The sequence below is a fragment of the Pomacea canaliculata genome, linkage group LG8 (assembly GCF_003073045.1).
Source record: "Pomacea canaliculata isolate SZHN2017 linkage group LG8, ASM307304v1, whole genome shotgun sequence".
Taxonomy (NCBI): domain Eukaryota; kingdom Metazoa; phylum Mollusca; class Gastropoda; order Architaenioglossa; family Ampullariidae; genus Pomacea; species Pomacea canaliculata.
The window spans coordinates 6,387,513-6,404,493 of NC_037597.1; the positions used below are offsets into that span (position 1 = coordinate 6,387,513).

The 16,981-nt window shown below is 39.6% G+C and overlaps 2 protein-coding genes across 12 annotated transcripts in view; both read left to right on the forward strand.

Annotated features, from left to right (window-relative positions):
* The window catches only part of LOC112569757 (cytochrome P450 3A5-like), a 28,949-nt gene extending 22,636 nt beyond the window's left edge, over positions 1–6,313 (forward strand). For 3 of the 10 annotated variants that reach the window (XM_025247645.1, XM_025247642.1, XM_025247646.1), the window contains exons 10-14: positions 3,105–3,262; positions 4,159–4,247; positions 4,702–4,839; positions 4,993–5,158; positions 5,405–6,312. In XM_025247645.1, coding sequence (XP_025103430.1) covers positions 3,105–3,262; positions 4,159–4,247; positions 4,702–4,839; positions 4,993–5,158; positions 5,405–5,482 — 629 coding nt within the window. In that variant the 3' untranslated portion in view covers positions 5,483–6,312. Of the gene's footprint in view, positions 1–615; positions 736–1,011; positions 1,101–1,997; positions 2,153–2,344; positions 2,479–2,654; positions 2,719–3,104; positions 3,263–4,158; positions 4,248–4,701; positions 4,840–4,992; positions 5,159–5,404 lie in introns of all 10 variants that reach the window. The other 7 variants (XM_025247652.1, XM_025247649.1, XM_025247648.1 and 4 more) reach the window with 4 other exon arrangements.
* Positions 6,314–7,658: 1,345 nt separating this feature from the next.
* Positions 7,659–16,658, forward strand: LOC112569758 (cytochrome P450 3A5-like). 2 transcript variants are annotated; one of them, XM_025247653.1, is made up of 14 exons: positions 7,659–8,006; positions 9,964–10,060; positions 10,346–10,398; positions 10,529–10,625; positions 10,833–10,952; positions 11,212–11,300; positions 11,571–11,725; positions 12,087–12,220; positions 12,401–12,464; positions 12,787–12,944; positions 13,549–13,637; positions 14,094–14,231; positions 15,341–15,506; positions 15,749–16,658. In XM_025247653.1, the coding sequence occupies exons 1-14, from the start codon at positions 7,933–7,935 to the stop codon at positions 15,824–15,826; spliced, it is 1,512 nt and encodes a 503-aa protein (XP_025103438.1). In that variant the 5' UTR covers positions 7,659–7,932; the 3' UTR covers positions 15,827–16,658. The 2 variants fall into 2 exon arrangements, with proteins under 2 accessions (XP_025103438.1, XP_025103439.1); XM_025247654.1 differs by lacking the exon at positions 7,659–8,006 and adding an exon at positions 8,832–8,923.
* Positions 16,659–16,981: the final 323 nt, after the last annotated feature.

Below are 16,981 nucleotides of genomic sequence, written 5' to 3' on the forward strand. Positions count from 1 at the left end.
AACGTTTACGATTGTGTAAGTGGAAGAAAAAAGAACAAGATACAAAGCAAAAACCAATAAGACATAGATAAAACGGCGGTAACATAAACCAGGTTTGTTTTTCTTGCAGGGTTTTATTTATACACTACTAGATTGGAGAAAACAATATGGTCACGTGTTTGGGTAAGTAGAAAAGTTTACATCTACTTGGTGCGGGTATGTGTCATAAACATTAGCATAGTATTTAGCATCATTTTATATTTTATATATATATAGCATTCCGACCATAAATATTCTAAAGATTTCTGTTCACATTTCAGAACCTTCTTCGTCTCTAAACCCATGCTTGTGTCAGTGATCTTGACATAGTGAAAGAAATACTGGTCAAGGACTTCAACAATTTTGTGGACAGATTTGTAAGAATTATTTTTCTCGTCTCTGACAAATTTGACTTGCGCGTGCATGAGTAACAGTCAGGCAAAAAAAATGTATTAATGTTAAAAACACAACAACTACGAAGTAAGTAGTCAAAATATAAAATATCCTTTGTTGGTACTTCTTATAAGTATGTAGACAGTACTAGCATTGTCCATCATGCCATGTAATGTTCATTTTGGTGAGACTTTTAAAAAATAGTTTGTAGCTGACATCTTCCCGACGATAGTAAGCAAGGGACTATTTTTCACCGGAGGTTCAGCGTGGCAGCGTCTTCGGAGGCTGATGACACCTACGTTCACTGCCGGCAAGTTGAAGAACGTGAGTATATTTGTGACAACCATGTTATTGGACAAATAAAAGGATGTACAGACTTCTTCTAATGCAACATGATGTCTGTCTCCGAGAGTTTTGTGAATATTCTTCGTACTTATTTGGTTGGTTGCATTGTACTTCTCAACTTTGGAAAAAGTTCTCAGCTTTTAATTTTATATTATCACTTTTATTTGTCATTGATACTAGTCCTGTTTGTACTAAGTTGAGACTGTCAGTCCATTAACCCGTGGTATGTATTTTTTCTGCCGCTCTTGATAACAGATGAGTCATTTCATGGACCGATGTGCTAAAATTCTGAAGGACAATCTCCGGGAAAAAACGAATCAGAAAGAAGTGATTGACACCAAGGAGTAAGTCTACTTTCGGTATTGCTCTGGCCCAAGTAATGTTTTTTTACAGTGGACAGAGTGATACCCAGCAGTACGTCTGGTTAAACCGTACAGGTCCAAGGAAATATTGGTAGAATATTCTAATTTATTCTGCGGTCTTGCTAAGCGAAAAAGCAAAGATGCTAAAATCATTGGATAAATAAGACAAAATCAAACGAGAAATGAGTTACGAAAATAAAACTCGTGTTTTAAATATATTTAATATATATATATATAACTCATAAAGAGCTAATTAACTGTGTAGTGTCATATCGGTATTTAATTAACCTTACTTAAAGACTATTTTCAAGTTCAGGTTCCATTTGCAAATATTGGCCGAAAGTCTTCTTCGCACTGTTGTGCAAGGCGTTGAGTGGCAGGTGGCGGTCGGATGTGTGAAGTCCCAGGATGTGTTAACACAGAAAGCCCGTGTTATTTGTTTGTTAATATTTGGTGCTACAGTATACAATACACACGAGTGTCCGTAAGACGGTCCGACAATGCATTGATTTCTCGCTTGAAAACTTGTCATGACATCACAAGAGAGAATGACATCACAAGAGAGAATGACATCACAAGAGAGAATGACGTCAACCGGTATTGACGTATGTAACGATGACGTTAGAAAACAAGCAGACGTTTGGAAAAGAACATGGAAGCTAGATCAAAATAAAGCTTACTGATACAGTACATCTGATGTGTAAAGTGCCAGGATGTGTTACCACAGAACGCACGTGCTTTTGTGGGTTAACTTGGGGTCGCAAGCAGACACACGGGTATCCGTAAGACTGTCCGACTATGCATTGACTTCTCGCATGGAAAACTTGTACGAAAACGTCCGTCACAAGTCGTTGGTCAGTCTGACATCTGTTCTTTCAGTGTCTTTGGCGCCTTCACCATGGACGTGGTTGCGGGGACGGCATTCGGACTGGAGACCAACTCCCAGACACAACCGGCCGAGCCCTTCGTCAAAAGCATGAAGAACATGTTCTACAAAATGTCAGGAAGCAGAAACCAATTGCTCTCATTCGTAGGTAAGTACAAACATGCATTTTGTAGACCGAATACACTTAACTACTGTATAAAAACACATCTAAAATTATTTATTTGTAAATATCGACAAAATGAAGTAACCTTGGTCTCTCTATTGACACGTTAGTAATGAAGTGTAGCAATACGCAAATAGAAACATGATCTGATCTTTACATTTGAATGAACTTTTACAGGAATGTTCCCGTTTATGAGTCCACTCATGAAGATACTGGGCAAAGGTGCATTCTCGGGAGAAGAGTCTGACTTTCTCGTCCACTCCGTGTACAGGATGGTCGATGAAAGACGACAAGCAATAGAAGACGAAAAGGTCAGTGACTTCAAACTGCGGGGATGATGTTTCCACCTCTGTTGCAGCGGTACGACGCCAGGAGTAAGTTAAGTGTGAGAAAAGTTATGTATGTGTGAAACATTATTTTACGAAGGATATAAACAATATTGGAATCGCAGGAAAAGCTTTAAAATCGTTTGTTTCCGTGTCAACAGCGCACAGACTTCCTACAGCTGCTAGTCAATGCCGAGGACACTGGGTTGGACGTCAGTCAGAAACGTGAGTAATGAACTTACAACCTTAAAAAATGTTTTCTCTACCATTTTTCTTAGACTCCTATGTCTGTTTGTGATCGCAGCAGCGCAGGCAGAAGATCTGGCAAAGCAGTCCTTTACTAGTCACCCTTCATTACAGCCGAGCTAAAATAGTTAACCATCTAGTGTGTATATGCTATGTATATGTTATTTGTGTGTGTGTGTGTGGTGAGATGTTCTGTAATAATCTTTTCTACGTCACTTTAAAGCTATGTAAGGAATACTTTTTTAAAATGTATGTATACATAATGTCTTGTTCCCATGAAGTTTACTGTTGTCATACGTGTTAATAGGTTATTGTGTGCATTTTTCCGAGGGTATTTTGTAATCATCCATGCCCTTTAACCCCAGGTATGACGAGGGAGGAGGTTGCGGGTCAAGGCTTTATCATTCTGATCGCCGGGTACGAGACAACGGCCACCACCCTGCAGTACCTGACCTACAACCTGGCCAAGAACCAGGACGTTCAGCAGCGAGTGTACGAGGAGATGAGAGACGAGCTGGGCGATGTGAGTCCTTAACGTCACGTCAGCCTCGATGACACTTAGTACAGGGCTGTTAGGGGTATCTGGGTAGATGACAATCAGGTTAACCAATCTTCAAGTGTGCAGTTTTTTTATGATACGGCCAGACTATCATCCGACCAAACACACCCTCTCCATCCTAACTTTCAGCTGTTGCCCTCGGGAGGGCGCTACAAGATGCCATGTGGGCGAAAAACTGCTTATCAAAGGTTCATCACCATCCCCATCCTAAATAAAAGGCACAAGCACTCGTAGGCCTACCATATTAATTATCATCCTTCTTAGGATTTTTATGCGAGTGTGTGTTGAATGTCGTATATAGAAGTATTTCTGTCCGTTATGCTTGTCTGTGTATATGTAGACTTACATTATGTTTGTAGGTTTGTATGTGAAGTTATTGTGAGCAAACGAAAAAAATTTTAGTTGGAATACCTTGAAGAGACAATAAAGGTTGATTTGATTTGATTTGATAATTTATTATCTCCATAAAGCACAGGTTTTCAACTCATAGTCTCGTTATAAATTAATTTCTCGCCTGATTTTACACCTTCCCTCATTTGGATCACACTAACCACCACGTAGAAACCAGTTAAACCAATAAAAGAACTATTTATTATCTGACCTCACAGTCTTCACTCAGTGTCCATCTAGTGCAGACCTGGGCAAAGGCCGGCCCGCGGGCCGGATCCGGCCCGCCTCCTGTCTCTGACCGGCCCGCCCGCTGGCCTGCCGGCCAGTACATATACTACATATACAGTATTGGGTACAACTGAGTTAACTATATTAGTCCGGCCCTCTAAAACCATCCCAATTTCTCAAAATTAATTGCCCACCCCTGATCTAGTGTCTCATAATCTCCGTTACAATACTCATGTACCCAGGAGGACCCGACCTACGACAACGTGGGCAGACTGAAGTACCTGGACAACGCCATCCACGAGACACTCCGGCTCTTCCCACCTGTGCCATTGTGAGTTGTATACCACAGTAATGTTGTTGGTTCCAACTGTTACTGTAATAACCAATTATTTTCTCTCATACCTGTCTATATGTATCACCGAAGTCTTATTTTATTTTTCTTTTGATTATAAACGCATTCATTGATTTGTTTGGAGGTCTGGGGATTATTAATATACATTAATTTGTAAATCATTGTTTAAGACACTAAGTATACTAGAAGACACAAATGTATATAGGAATTCTGAGAGACCCTAAAATAAAATAAGTATTAAATCTCCTCTCCTCCACTCCCAACCACACAATGAACGTCAGCAGCAGAAGCGCAGTGAACACACACAAGTTCAAATTCTTGAAATTGTACTTAATAATTATAAATAACACTTTTTTAACGTTTTAATAAAGTTTTGAGCCTTAAATTCAGACTTGACACTCTACACTTGTCAGTCACCTTCCTCTCGTCACAGGATCACCAGAAAAGCGTTGGAGTCAAGAACCATTAAAGGAGTGACCATTCCCGCCGGTATGGGAGTAGCTATCCCCATCTACAACATCATGCACGACCCTGATTATTTCGACGACCCGGAGGAATTCCGGCCTGAAAGGTAACTTCTAACAGTGTCAGATGTACTCAGTGACCTAAATAAATTCTTAAGCATGTTACAAATACTACGGGATCGTAACAAACTCTCCAGTAAGGGAGAATAATTTTCTGCTTGTAAAGAAAATTTGTCGTCTTTCAATTTTTTTATTTACAGGTTTAGTGAGCTAAAAAGCTCCAAGCTACCCAGCATTCTCCTGGAGCTGCCCTTTGGCTACGGTCCACGTCAGTGTATCGGCATGCGTCTGGCGCTTCTAGAAGTCAAGTTCGCTGCCGTGCGCATCCTGCGTCACTTCCGGTTTCTTCCGTGCGAAGACACGCCGGTAAGTGTATGTTATTGTGTGGCTAATTACTGTAAGTGTTATTGTGAATAAAGTATAATACACTAGTGAAGTATCAGTCTCATGAAATAATTCATTTTACAGCGATTTGATATCATGTATTAAAAAAAGTAAATTTCATTTGTTACAATGTAAGATTTATTAGGTGACATATAACTAACACACACAGCGATTAAAAGATTGTCCAAACTGCATTGATCTCTAATGTTTTGTCCTGTTATGGTCCAGGACAAGATCGAATTTGGGAAATCTGGATTCACCACACCCACGAAACCTATCAAGCTGAGAACCGAACTCCGTGAGTGACGTCAGGATGCCTCTCTCGAGGAACTGGAACCGTGCCTGGGATGAACTGTGTGCCTGACACTATTGAGTTCAAATGTTTGCTCTCAAGGAAAGCGATGTCAGCTATCTGTGTACTGCACACTTTCTAGCCTTTATTAACCTGTGTATCTGTAGCTAAAGTCTGAACAATAATTTAGTGCGCTATGAATCGGGATTTCAGAGTAATGTCAAATGACAATCATTTGATTAAAACTTCAGATTTTAAATGATAAAGACCCACTTGTTACAGCAAACGTCGTTTGAAAAGGTTCTTTTCATTTTTCTTAAAGGTCAGCTCGAGTGTAGCAAGCTAAGCTGTTAAAATAACAGTCACAGCTGACAGCAGATGATAATATTTTATTATACATCCCCATACACGACACATGATGTTAAAATGTGATATGAAATTATAAATTATATACACTTTATTTACATAAAAATGTTTTTTCTCATTTATAATGGTCATTTGCATGGAAATTTTACTGTTTACTTACTGGCACCTGTTCCCGTTTAGTGTAAGTTCCACTTAAGTTTAATTGTCACATTCAATTACACACTTTTTTTAAGCTCACTACCCTTGTGCTTTTTTAGAAAATTTTGTAATCGATTTTCACCCAGTCAAAGGTCTAAAATTTTCACTAATTACTTATTTCCTGTGACAATTAAATCATTTCCATCAGTTGACAAATAGTAAAATTATTTTAATGATTTGTAAATTTTTGTATGAGAAAATTATTATTATAGAGCTAGGGAGCTATCTCCCCTGATTCGGCTTATGACGAAATAAAAAAGATCGATAATTTAACCTGTGTGCGGCTCGTGCTGCTGAATGTTGTCCAGAAGTGATAACGTTCTTCGGAGCTGTGCAGAAACTGTACAATATATTTAGGAGAAGCCCTCAGAGATAGGACATTTTGACAGAAACTATATTGACTGTTCTTCGCACAACTTATCAGACATTCCTGAATGTAAAAGGCTTTAATATACACCACAACTTCTCTTATCTTGATGTATTGTAAACAAAAGAAGCGAGACGCAGTGTAATTAGCATTCTGTTATCTGACATCAAGAGTGTGAAATGGAAAAGGGAAGAGTGATAAGCGTATTTTTTGTTAGGGATGAACAGTTTACTAAGTCCATGTATTCAGGGCATACAAAGAGAAAGTGCTGTTCAGTATCAACTATGTCAAAGCAAAAGGCAGTTCAAACATTCTGAGTGAGTTAAGCAATAACGCTGCTGATAGTATTTAATTACAGTTATGCCCATTCTACATTTTAAGAAAGTATTTCCTAGGCCTCTGTGTTTCAACCAGACAAGGGTAGTTGCTTAAAATGAGTCTTGATGTATTATATGGGAAATATCTTGAATCTGTTGAATCGCATCATGCCACTGCTGGTGGTGACAGTCTATCAGACCTCTGTTTCAGAATTTGTTTGAAAAAAAATTATCGTCTCCAGTACCTTGACATTCCCACACTTTCCAAAACCAGTATTAATACAAAAATATCATAATAAAGTGTAGCCATGTTTTCTTGTTTTCTTCGTGCAGTGGAGTTAACATTAAATGGACTTTCTTCCAAATAGAGTTTCTACTGTGTGGCATTTTTAGCAGACGGAGCTAACATCCAACACACCGCACTGATGTAGTAACAAAGGGAACACATTCTCCCATATTTGAGCAAGCTAAGCTAGGCGTCCTTGTTTTGACCTCTAAAATTCTTTTCATTGCAGAAGTGTGAACCTTTTCAATGCTATCATTACTGGTACACAGACCTCATATTTCAGAGCCATGTAAAAGTTATTGGCTGGATCTGAAAAACAGGACTAACAAAGTATCTATTGTGTGCTTGAATGTGTGTATGTGTATGTGCGCGTGTCTCTGATAATCATTGCTAGGAGGAAGGATTAAGAGTGTAGTTATTGTATGGGTATGTAGGGGGTACCTGCGTCTTGTTTAGCTAGCTCATTGCTTAGTTTGTTTAGTTCATGAGCTCCCCACAAAGAAATATTTATGTCCCTGTTACAAAGAAATAAACAATAACGATGTGTTGTATTGTACTGACGTCACACACGGACCGAAATAGAAAATTTGAACATGCAAGGAAACCGTTTTTGTTAAATTTCTGAAGATTTGTATTTCCCCTTGCGATTTTATGTTCGATGCAGTAACAAGTGATAAGAAAGGAGTCTTTTGATTGTGATATATGTCGTGATCGGGTAGGTCTTTAGTAAGCTGTACCCGACTGGCAGGCCTCTCGGTGCACACACAATGTGAACGAACAGTGAAGAGAATCACTGACTGTGACGGTGGGACTGGTGAGGATATAAACACTGAGGCGACGCAAGTGAGCCAAAGGCTGCGCCAGTTGTCTCCCCCCATTAGTTCCTCCTGCTGTCTGACGACTGTAGACGTGTTACACTCTCTCCTCAACATGGACGTGCTGGGACTCGTCGATGTTCCTGTGTGGCTGATGTTGCTCATCATACTAGTGCTGACACTCTATGTGTAAGTACATGTACACATATTTTCATCTTAGAGCTGACTGATGTGTAGGCATGTAGCGCCCTTGCCCTGTCTCTGGAGTGTGTGTAGACATGAACTGCCGTCCTGCAGATGTAAAGTGTTATAGACTAGACTGCACTAGACATAATTATAGTGGATCATGGCTAGTTGCTTGTGTTTTCGTTAGACAGAAAGTTTCTTGTAAGCAAACAAGCGTTGTACAACAGAAGGTAGAGACAGTAAACGTCTCCATGTAGACAAGGCAACCAGACAAGGTGACGCGAGGCGCAGTGGTGTTACTGTACTTGTTGCTACTGCTGTGACGAGAGAAAGGTCAAGAATCAAAGTTCTTATTGGTTACATACACAGTTCATGATTTTGGAGTTAGGATTTCGTCGAATGTTTGTTTGTGCGAAAACACACACACAGAGGCGACGACTTGACCCTTGATGCTGTAGTTACTCGCACTACTCAGTGCACATCCACTGGCGCCTGCACCGCCCCGGTACACCAGTTCTCAAGGCCCGAGTTTCCTCTTCACAAGGTACGTAAGTCCTCAAGCCTGCCGGTGCATACACAACGCGAAAGAACCGTGAAGAAAATCACACAGGGGGCACGTACAGGACAGACAAAGGCGGCGCCCTGCCTCTCACCTCTTCGCATCTTCACTGTACTATTCAAGTGCATCTTAGTTGGAGGTCCAGGTCACGCCACTGCTTTCTGTCCCAGTTGTTTGACGCCTGCCTAACGGCTGCATGCGTATTACGTCATACATCTTGTCGGATGTGTTGTGTTGAGAAATCCCACCCTCAGAAATCCGCCTCTCTAATGCGCATGCGTCATATTTAAATACAATTCAACCGTTTCTTTGGGCTGGTGGAGAGGTGAAGACCTTTGTCAAAGTCTACATCTAAATATAGGCAAGTTATGATTGATACGAACATTCGGACTTACGAACAGACTTCGTGCAGTTCAAATTATTTCTTGCAATACTTCCACGAGTCCGAATTTTGAGTTCGTGATCCTATTTTCTGCCTTGTGAGAACATACGCCGAGCCTCCAGAGGCCCCCTACCCGTCAGTGTCAGATAACACGCTCGTGGTGGTGTCACGACCCGAGCTGATGCTTTACATGACCTAGATTCACAATGCGCAGGCGCAGGCCGACAAGAGATACGCATGCGCAGACCAGATGTCAAAGCTATCTCGGTCAAATCATGGATGTGTGTAGTTGGACTGCTGTCTGTCTGCCAAGACCAACGTTTAGCCTCTTGTGAAATTCTTCGCTGTTAGTCTCGGCGAGCCTAAACAAAGAATGAACTGGAAAAAAAGTACAACACACAAAAGTACAAAAAAGTACACTACTAGAGTGCTACACTTATAACATTTCTTTGTTGTTTTTTTTTTTTTTTTTTTTGGTTGGATTTTTTTTGTGATGAATTAACTCGAGCGTCATGGATAATGACAAGCAGAAAGCAAGTATTAAAGTGGCAGTGCTAATAAGCGGCAAGCAATTTCAATTTTCAATGGGAAAAAAAGTTGCTATAATAAAGATGGTGGATGTGGTACGTTCATATATCATGAATCGCTCAACAATTGGAACAATTTACAAAAACTAAAAACCCGATTATGGAGCATATTAAGAGCTGCCTTACCTATGCAGTCTACAACAATTTGAGAGAAAAGGGGGAAGCTGTTAGAAAAAATGGGAAAACATTTGAGCACAGGCGGGCACCGCATAATCTTATGATTACACACACACAAAACACACACACATATTATCCATACACACAGTCATGACGACTGCAAAATTTTGGTATCCAAATGTTTTGATATTGAAATAGCTGCGTCTTGGAAAAAGGCTTAGATTGTTTTATCTGTACGTCAGCTTTGTCCATTTCAGATTCCTTTTTTTTTCTCCGATCGCTCCATGCTTAATTTCCATTTTACGGTTATCTTAGGTGCACGACATGGAACCACGGCATGTTTACGAGTCTGGGAATACCTGGCCCCAAACCTGTACCATTCTTGGGAAATGCAAAGGACATCGCGAAAAAGGTAACCGTAGTGTAATGCCCAGGGTTAGAGCTGTGCCTAAGAGCAAAAGTTACTGTTATTTTGTCCTAACTCCTTCACATATTGTTGAACATATTTTAGATGAACACGAACGTTTGCGATTATGTGAGTGGAAAAAAAAAACAAGATACAAACCAAAATGCAATAAAACATAGATAAAATCAAAAAAGGATGAATGTTCGACCCTCAGACAATCTCCCCCATCCACATGGTTAAAAAAAGGTGCTTTACAGGGCGGTAACATAAAATAGCTTTGTTTTGTTACAGGGTTTTATTTATACACTTATAGATTGGAGAAAACAATATGGTCACGTGTTTGGGTAAGTAGAAAAGTTTACATCAGTTGGTTCGGGTATATGTCATAAACATAAGCATAGTATTTAGCATCATTTTATATTATATATAGCACTCGGACCATAAATATTTTCAAGATTTCTGTTCACATTTCAGAACCTTCTTCATATTTAAGCCCATGCTTGTTGTCAGTGATCTTGACATAGTGAAAGAAATACTGGTCAAGGACTTCAACAATTTTGTGGACAGATTCGTAAGAATTCTTTTTCTCGTCTCTGACAAATTTGACTTGCGCGTGCAAAAAAAAAATGTATTAATGTTAAAAACACAACAACCACGAAGTAAGTAGTCAAAATATAAAATATCCATTGTTGGTACTTCTTATAAATCTGTAGACAGTACTAGCATTGTCCATCATGCCAAGTAACGTTCATTTTGGTGAGATTTTTAAAAAAAATAGTTTGTAGCTGACATCTTCCCGACGATAGTAACCAAGGGACTATTTTTCACCGGAGGTTCAACGTGGAAGCGTCTTCGTAGGCTGATGACACCTACGTTCACTGCCGGCAAGTTGAAGAACGTGAGTATATTTGTGAGAACCATAAAAAAATAAAAGGATGTACTAATACAACATGATGTCTGTCTCCAAGTGTTTCGTGAATATTCTTCGTACTTATTTTGGTTGGTTTAATTGTACTTCTCAAGTTAGGTAAAAGTTCTCATTTCATTTTATGTTATTACCTATATTTGTCATTGATACTAGTCCTGTTTGTAATAAGTTGAGACTGTCAGTCTATTAACCCGTGGTATGTATTTTTTTCTGCCGCTCTTGATAACAGATGAGTCATTTCATGGACCGATGTGCTAAAATTCTGAAGGACAATCTCCGGGAAAAAACGAATCAAAAAGAAGTGATTGACACCAAAGAGTAAGTCTACTTTCGGTATTGCTCTGGCCCAAGTAATGTTTTTTAACAGTGGACAGAGTGATACCCAGCAGTACGTCTGGTTAAACCGCACAGGTCATAGGAAGATATTGGTAGAATATTCTAAATTATTTCTGCGTGTTTTTTGTTTGTTAATTTTTCGTGCTATACAATACACACGAGTGTCCGTAAGACTGTCCGACTATGCATTGATTTCTCGCATGGAAAACGTCCAGCACAAGTCGTTGGTCAGTCTGACATCTGTTCTTTCAGTGTCTTTGGCGCCTTCACCATGGACGTGGTTGCGGGGACGGCATTCGGACTGGAGACCAACTCCCAGACACAACCTGCCGAGCCCTTCGTCCAAAGCATGAAGAACATGTTCTACAAAATGTCAGGAAGCAGAAACCTATGGGCCACATTCTTCGGTAAGTGCAAACATGCATTTTTGTAGACCGAATACACTTAACTACTATATCAAAAACACATCTAAAATTCATTTATGTGTAAATATCGCCACAAACAATTTTTTTAGGTTTGCAGAAATCGTGAAACCTTATTTAAAAATAACTTCTTTTGTTTGAAAGATACGTTTACTCAAACGCTGGCATCTTTTATTTCTCCAGTTTTAAACAATATTAGTCATTAAATTGTCCTGTCGTCATCTAAACTGTAAATATTTTCAAAATGAAGGAATCTTGGTCTCTCTATTGACACGTTAGTAATGAAGTGTAGCAATACGCAAATAGAAACATGATCTGATCTTTACATTTGAATGAACTTTTACAGGAATGTTCCCGTTTATGAGTCCACTCATAAGGAGATTGGGCAAAGGCATATTCACGGGAGAAGAGTCTGACTTTCTCGTCAACTCCGTGTACAGGATGGTCGACGAAAGACGACAAGCAATAGAAGACGAAAAGGTCAGTGATCTCAAACTGTGGGGATGATGTTTCCACCTCTGTTGCAGCGGTACGATGCCAGGAATAAGTTAAGTGTGAGAAGAATTATGTATGTGTGAAACATTATTTATTTTACGAAGGATATAAACAATATTGGAATCGCAGGAAAAGCTTTAAAATCGTTTGTTTCCGTGTCAACAGCGCACAGACTTCCTACAGCTGCTAGTCAATGCCGAGGACACTGGGTTGGACGTCAGTCAGAAACGTGAGTACATGAACCTTACAACCTTAAAAGTTGTTTTCTCTACCGTTTTTCTTAGATCTGGCAAAGCAGTCCTTCACTTCAGCCGACTAGGGTGTATATGTTATGTTATTTGTATGTGTGGTGAGATGTATTTACCATTAGGGATGTTCTGTAATAATCTTTTCTACGTCACTTTAAAGCTATGTAAGGAATACATTTTTACAATGTATGTATATATAATGTCTTCTTCCTATGCAGTTTACTGCTGTCATACGTGTCAATAGCAGTCAATCCACATTTTTTCCAAGGGTATTTTGTAATCGTCCATGCCCTTTAACCCCAGGTATGACAAGGGAGGAGGTTGCAGGTCAAGGCTTTAATATTCTGATCGCCGGGTACGAGACAACGGCCACCACCCTGCAGTACCTGACCTACAACCTGGCCAAGAACCAGGACGTTCAGCAGCGAGTGTACGAGGAGATGAGAGACGAGCTGGGTGATGTGAGTCCTTAACGTCACCTCAGCCTCGATGTCAGTACAGGGCTGTTAGGGGTATCTGGGTAGATGACGATCAGGTTAACCAATCTTCAAGTGTGCAGTCTTTTATTATACGGCCAGACTATTATCCGACCAAACACGCCCTCTCCATCCCAACTTTCAGCTGTTGCCCTCGGGAGGGCGCTACAAGATGCCATGTGGGCGAAAAACTTCTTATCAAAGGTCCGTCAAGCCAGTAGCGATCACCATCCTAAATAAAAGGCACAAACACTTGTAGGCCTACCATATTAATTAGCATCCTTCTTAGGATTTTTATGCGTGTTTTGAGCAAACCAAAAATTTTTTAGTTGGAATGCCTTCAAGAGACAATAAAGGTTGATTTGATTTGATAATTTATTCTCTCGATAAAGCACAGATTTTCAACTCATAGTCTCGTTATAAATTGATATCTCGCCAGATTTTACACCTTCTCACATTCGGATCACACTCACCACCACGTAGCAACCAGTTAAACCAATAAAAGAACTATTTATTATCTGACTTCACAGTCTTCACTCAGTGTCTACCTAGTGTCTCATAATCTCTATTACAATACCCATGTACCCAGGAGGACCCGACCTACGACAACGTGGGCAGACTGAAGTACCTGGACAACGTCATCCACGAGACACTCCGGGTCTTCCCACCTGTGCCATTGTGAGTTGTATACCACAGTAATGTTGTTGGTTCCAACAGTCACTGCAATAACCCATTGTTTTCTCTCATACATGTCTACATGTATCACCGAAGTCTTATTTTATTTTTCTTTTGATTATAAACGCATTCATTGATTTGTTTGGAGATCGATGGATTAGTAATATACATTAATTTTTAAATCCTTGCTTCAGATACTAAGTATACTAGAAGACACAAATGTATATAGGAATTCTGAGAGACCCTAAAATAAATTAAGTATTAAATCTCCTCTCCTCCACTCCCAACCACACAATGAACGTCAGCAGCAGAAGCGCAGTGAACACACACACAAGTTAAACTTCTTGAAATTGTACTTAATAATTATAAATAACACTTTTTTAACGTTTTAATACAGTTTTGAGCCTTAAATTCAGACTTGACACTCTACACTTGTCAGTCACCTTCCTCTCCTCACAGGATCACCAGAAAAGCATTGGAGTCAAGAACCATTAAAGGAGTGACCATTCCCGCCGGTATGGGAGTAGGTATTCCCATCTACAGCATGATGCATGACCCTGATTACTTCGACGACCCAGAGGAATTCCGGCCTGAAAGGTAACTTCTAACAGTGTCAGATGTACTCAGTGACCTTAATAAATTCTTAAGTATGAAGATGAGCTGATGAAGCTGACCATTTTAGGAGTGTCACTTGCCACTCTACAGCAAATATAATATTAGAAAAGTAATCAACAAACAAAATGACAGTCCCCACCCTTAGTTGCAGCCCCACTTAACGTTCGTAAGATCCGGCAAACCAGCCAACGACAAATACACTTCTTAAAATCTGATGAACTGAGCCACACTCACTGTTACAAATACTACTGGATCGTAACAGAACTCTCCAGTAAGGGAAAATAATTTTCTGCTTTCCTCGTGGCAGGTGAGAATGCCGAGGTTTGAAGGGTTATATCTAGAAAATAAAGCATAATTATATATTTATATTTTGGGAATGATTTTTTTTAAAAAAACGACCATAGTGAGACACTCACACCCACACAAAACACTCGCCATCCGCCCACGTTTTCCGGTTCTAGTTCTCATTAAACAACAACAGCAACAAAAAACCCACCAGCAGGTTTATGACACGGAGTAAATAGAGATTACAGCAACATGTTTGAAAGGCACTGTATATTGTCTAGAATCTAGAACAGGGATGCCCAACCTACGGCCCGCGGGCCATATATCCGGCCCGCGACGCGGTGCCATCCGGCCCGCGAAACTTCTGCCCACAGTGCAGGAAATCGGCATGTTAGTAATAAAAAAAGACCTAAAACCGTAAAAAAGGGAAGAAGAAGTATTTATCCCTACATAAGGGCGTCTCTCAATCTTTTTTTCGACGGACGAACATTTCGATTCAGTGCTCCGACTTGGTGTCTCTACGATGCAGCCGGACATTCAGAAGTTGGTTTCGGGTAAACAACATACAATATCCCACTAATTACTACATAATTAATGGTAAGTACAACCTGTTTCTAATAAAAACGGTATCTGCTCTATATTTCTCTTTTTTTTGTATTTTTGCGGTGTAGCGGCCCGTGACACGCATGTCGGAAATGTGTATGGCCCGCAGGCCGAAAAAGGTTGGGCATCACTGGTCTAGAACATGTCATTTACTAATATTAAAAAAACTCACAATTTGTCGTCTTTCATTGTTTATTTGACAGGTTTAGTGAGCTAAAAAGCTCCAAGCTACCCAGCATTCTCCTGGAGCTGGCCTTTGGCTACGGTCCACGTCAGTGTATCGGCATGCGCCTGGCGCTTCTGGAAATCAAGTTTGCTGCCGTGCGCATCCTGCGTCACTTCCGGTTTCTTCCGTGCGAAGACACGCCGGTAAGTGTATGTTATTGTGGCTAATTAATGTAAATATCAAAGTGTTCTTGTGAATAGAAGTATAATACTCTAGTGAAGTATCAGTCTCCATGAAAATAATTCATCGTACAGCGATGTGACATCATGTATTTAAAAAAGTAAATTTCATTTCATTTTCATGTGACACATAACTAACACACACAGCGATTAAAAGATTGTCAAAACTGCATTGTTCTCTAATGTTTTGCCCTGTTATGGTCCAGGACAAGATCGAATTTGGGAAATCTGGATTCACTTCACCCACGAAACCTATCAAGCTGAGAACCGAACTCCGCGAGTGACATCAGGATGCCTCTCTCGAGGAACTGGAACCGTGCATGTGATGAACTGTGTTCTTGACACTATATTGAGTTCAAATGTTTGCTCTCACGGAAAGTGATGTCAACTATCTGTGTACTGCACAGTTCCTAGCCTTTATTAACCTGTGTATCTATAACTATAGTCTTAACAATAATGTAGTGCGCTATGAATAGAGATTTCAGAGTAATGTCAAATGACAATCATTTGATTAAAGCTTGCGGATTTTAAATGATAAAGACCCTCTTGTTACAGCAATCGTCGTTTGAAAAGGTTGTTTTCATTTTTCTTAAGTCAGCTCGAGTGTAGCAAGCTAAGCTGTTAAAATAAAAGTCACAGCTGACAGCAAATGATATTTTATTATACATACCCATAAACGATACATTATGTTAAAATATGATATGAAATTATAAATTATATACACTTTATTTGCATAAAAATGTTTATTTTTTCATTTATAATGGTCAGTTGCATAGAAATTTCACTTTTGCTTACTGGCACCTGTTCCCGTTTAGTGTAAGTTCCACGTAAGTTTAATTGTCACATTCAATTACACACTTTTTTTAAGCTCACTACCTTTGTGCGTTTCTAGAAAATTTTGTAATCGATTTCACCCAGTCAAAGGTCTAAAATTTTCACTAATTACTTATTTCCGGTGACAGTTAAATCATTTCCATCAGTTGACAAATAGTAAAAATCATTTTAATGATTTGTAAAAATTTTGTATGAGAACATTGTTATTATTATAGAGGTAACTGCTTCTCTAGAACTAGTGAATTATCTCCCCTGATTCGGCTTATGACGAAATAAAAAATATCGATAACAAAATTTAAACATGCAATAGTTTCTTCCCTGCATGGATGATTGATTAACAATTATCGACAACAGCAAAGTTCGCGAAAGCATTCACACAGTTATTTTGTAGCGGATTTTGGGTACCAACTCTATAGTCAGTATAGAGCTATATATGGTATCAAACTGCCCAACATATTTTCTTTTAGAACAGCGCGTGTGTGTGTTTGGTGCTTATGTTTCCGCGCGTCATACTGTAATAATAATAGATGCAAAATTTGTGAAGCGCATACTCACACTTCTAAGGAGCATGCTCTTAGCGCTTAAGAACAAGAACGAAACATGGA